This window comes from Falco biarmicus, chromosome 9 (genome assembly GCF_023638135.1).
Source record: "Falco biarmicus isolate bFalBia1 chromosome 9, bFalBia1.pri, whole genome shotgun sequence".
In the NCBI taxonomy this organism is placed as follows: domain Eukaryota; kingdom Metazoa; phylum Chordata; class Aves; order Falconiformes; family Falconidae; genus Falco; species Falco biarmicus.
Genome location: NC_079296.1, coordinates 54713045 through 54716479, shown reverse-complemented (window position 1 = coordinate 54716479; position 3435 = coordinate 54713045). Strand labels below are relative to the sequence as shown.

Here is a 3435-nt window from a genome sequence, read left to right as displayed (position 1 = left end):
GGGGCCCGGCTCCCGGGGAAGGGCGCGCTCCTCGGGGAGGGAGGGCCGGGCTCTGCGCGCCTCCGTCCATTCCGTGAGACGCCACGGGCCCGCGCCCCGTTCTCCCGTGTGCCCGGGAACACCTCCGCGGTAATCAGTATTTTTTTTTTTTTTTCCCGTTTATTTGTCTTTTGGAGCAGGAGAGCCTTGCCAGAAAGTGGTCGATTCAGCAGTGTCCTGAAGCTTTTTTTTTTTTTTTCCGAGGCGATTTTACTAGGATGACACCACGTTGAGCGCGTCTGCAAACAACAACAAAAATATTTATTCTTTTACCCCCCCTCCCCCCCAAAAAAAAAGCAACCTCGCAGTGTCGCCGGCTGCAGTTACACTTTTTCTTTCTTTTTTTTTCTTTCTTTTTTTTTTTTTTTTTTTTTTTTTTTTTAAACCACCAAACTGGAACGCCATCCAACTCGCTGCACAGAAGTACTCAGTAAATTGTTTATGTCGTGCCAATACAGGACAGATTGAAGAAGGAAGCAAGACTTGAACTGGGCTTTTCTCCTACTGATCACAGGGAGTAAAGTCATCTCTTATATTCCAGTCGCCAAGGAGAGAGAGAGAGAGAGAAAATCAAGCAACAACCAACCCACCCCGTATCTGACATTTCCCTCAATTTTAACCCCTTTTGGTTAGGAGCTGGTTTTGCCCAAATTTGTTTTAATGTTTGGGATTCAGGAAAATATACCAAGAGGTGGGACGACCATGAAAGAAGAACCGCTGGGCAGTGGGATGAATCCCGTCCGCTCATGGATGCATACTGCTGGGGTAGTGGATGCTAACACGGCCGCCCAAAGGTACGTCTGCCAAATCCTCTCCCGGCGGTTTTCTCCTCCTGTATTTCTCATCCCGGCCGTAAATCCCCCCCCCCCCCGCCCCCCCCCGCCCGCCCCGTATCAGTTACAGCCTCCCCGCTCCGCGCCGCTCCGCGCTCCCCGCATCCCCCCGCGGCCGCGGTGCCTGCGCGCCCCTTCCCGCCGCGCCGGCCGCTCTCACCCGCGCCTTGTCTTGTTTTCTCCCGCAGCGGCGTGGGGCTGGCTCGGGCACATTTCGAGAAACAGCCGCCTTCCAATCTCAGAAAATCCAATTTTTTCCACTTCGTCTTAGCTCTGTACGACAGGCAGGGACAGCCAGTGGAGATTGAGAGAACAGCTTTTGTGGACTTTGTGGAGAAAGAGAAAGTAAGTCTGCCTGTTACCTTTTTTTTTTTTTTTTTAATTATTATTATTTTGGAAAAAACCCCCAGACAAACAAAAACGTTTAAGCGTGATTTAATTGATCAAAGATAATTTTCAACCACGGCAGCCCTAACGGTACTCCAGAGGCGCCCAGACCACGTGCGGGTCCCCCCGTTATTACTGCCGCTCCGAATAGACCCCGGGTTTAGAAACTTACTGCCGCGTCCCCGACTTATTTTAACGCCGGGAAAACGGCTAAACATGACATATTTGCACCAAGATAATGACATCATCAGCGCTCCACAAAAGTGACCGTGGGCTGAATTTCTGCAAACTGTTAATTCCGAGCCGCTTCAGGGACGAGAAAAATGTACGTCAGGAGGAGGGAGATATTTTTCATGCTAAATGTAATTATTTATCGTTACTTGCAGGAGCCAAACAATGAAAAAACTAACAATGGAATTCATTATAAACTTCAGTTATTGTATAGCAATGGTAAGTTGTCGTTATCTCATTTTTGAACGTCTGTGTGCCGCAGAAAAGTCTCACTTTCTTTTTCAAGGCCTTTTGGAAAAGGATATAAAGATTTGGAGATTAAAATTACACGCATGTAAACACGGCTCTTTCCTTGGCATATAAGGAAAACAAAACATAAACGATCAATAAGTCAATGGTACTTCACATGATTAACCGGTTGGTCTTGAAGTGGAAAGTAAAAAAGGGGATCGATAGCTGCTCCAGCAGAACATCGCTTTTAAGTGACTTTTTTCCAGTTTTGCGAATTAATGGTAATTATTGGGCTGGGGTGAGCGCGGGGAGCGGGCGGAGCGGAGCCCCGGCCCGGGCGGAGCGGGGTCCCCACGCGCCAGGGAAGCACGCGGCGCCGCCGGCCCCCCGCGCGCCGCTGGCCTCGCGTGCCGCCCTCCCCCCGCGGCCGTGGGGCCGCAGCCAGCCTGGCCGGGGGGCTGATGGGGACGGCCGCGCCGCGCCAGGTCTAGCCGGGGGCGAGAAGCCCGGCACTAGGTGGTTTCTGGCCTTTTTTTTCTTCTCTCTCTCTCTTTTTTTTTTTTTTTTTTTTTTTTTTTGTAATTTTTATTTTAAGCCTGGCGCGAGCGGCCGTCCCTGCCCATGGCAGTGAGCTGCCTGACCTCATGCTTTCGTTATGTCATTTGGGTGGCTCGGCACTGAAATCCTGACAGGACTTTTTCTCTGCTTTCCCTCCGCAGGAGTTAGGACGGAGCAGGACCTGTATGTTCGTCTAATAGACTCAATGACCAAACAGGTGAGAAAGTTTACGCTTTTCTTTACACGCGAGTTACTAAGTTTGTATGTTGCCCTCGCTTGGGGGGGGGGGGGGAGGGGGGGCAGGGGGAGGGGGAGGGAGGATGTTAAACCGGTGGGACCGCACCTATTTCTCATTTACCTGAGCGAGTCACTCCAATACCCGTTACCGGAGGAGATGTTAAAGGGCGAACAAGGTGTGTTGTTACTGTCGGAGGAAGCCTTGGCATCACTAGTGTGTGTGGCGTTAGGTACAGCGTCATGTGAACAGATGTTTGATATAATTAATTTAGCAAGGGAGAAAGGAAAGGGGGGAAAAAAATCAACTTGCCCTGTTTATTTTAAAATGCCGTTGTTGTTCCCCCTCCCCTTGTAACTTTTTTTGGCGATATTTCCCCCGGTGAGGAAGGGGCAGCCCCTCCGCCCAGGCGCTCCGCAACCGGCCACGGATTAGTCCTTTTCTTTTATAATGCGATGATCCAGTAACACGAGACGTTTATTTGGATTTAAAAGTTAAATGTGCTGAGGTGAAAAGTCATCTTGTTCTCCTCTAGTCCATATTCACCTCTCAGCCCCCCATCTCCATAATTCAAACTCCGTGCTCCAGGGGTCACCCAAACCCGTCCATTTCCCTGAGATCAGCTTCTGTTTCTTCCTCAAACCTCTGTCATACCTTGTAAATAACATAATTACAAGCAGTTCCTTATTAAATTATTTAACCTGTCTTGGTCAACTTTTCCGATGATAACTACGTGTTATCAGCATTGCAGCACAGCAATTAAAGACAGAAAGCTACTCGCTGGCCTTGGATTTAATCAACTTTTTTGATTTTTATTTTTCGTCGTGTTTTTTATCAATAATTTTTTATTTTATTTTCCGGAAAGACATTTCACCATTTAAATTTTTTTTGTGTGGTGTGGGGGGGCGGCGGCGGAGGGGT

General features: G+C 49.1%; 1 protein-coding gene across 2 annotated transcripts in view; it reads left to right on the top strand.

Moving 5' to 3' along the window:
• The first annotated feature begins 428 nt into the window (after nt 1-428).
• Nucleotides 429-3435, top strand: part of EBF3 (EBF transcription factor 3) — a 121093-nt gene continuing 118086 nt past the window's right edge. Inside the window, exons 1-4 of one of the 2 annotated variants that reach the window (XM_056352371.1) lie at nt 429-833; nt 1061-1217; nt 1646-1709; nt 2441-2496. In XM_056352371.1, the coding sequence (XP_056208346.1) occupies nt 700-833; nt 1061-1217; nt 1646-1709; nt 2441-2496 (411 nt within the window). In that variant the 5' untranslated portion in view covers nt 429-699. The remainder of the gene's footprint in view (nt 834-1060; nt 1218-1645; nt 1710-2440; nt 2497-3435) is intronic. The other variant, XM_056352373.1, reaches the window with a different exon arrangement.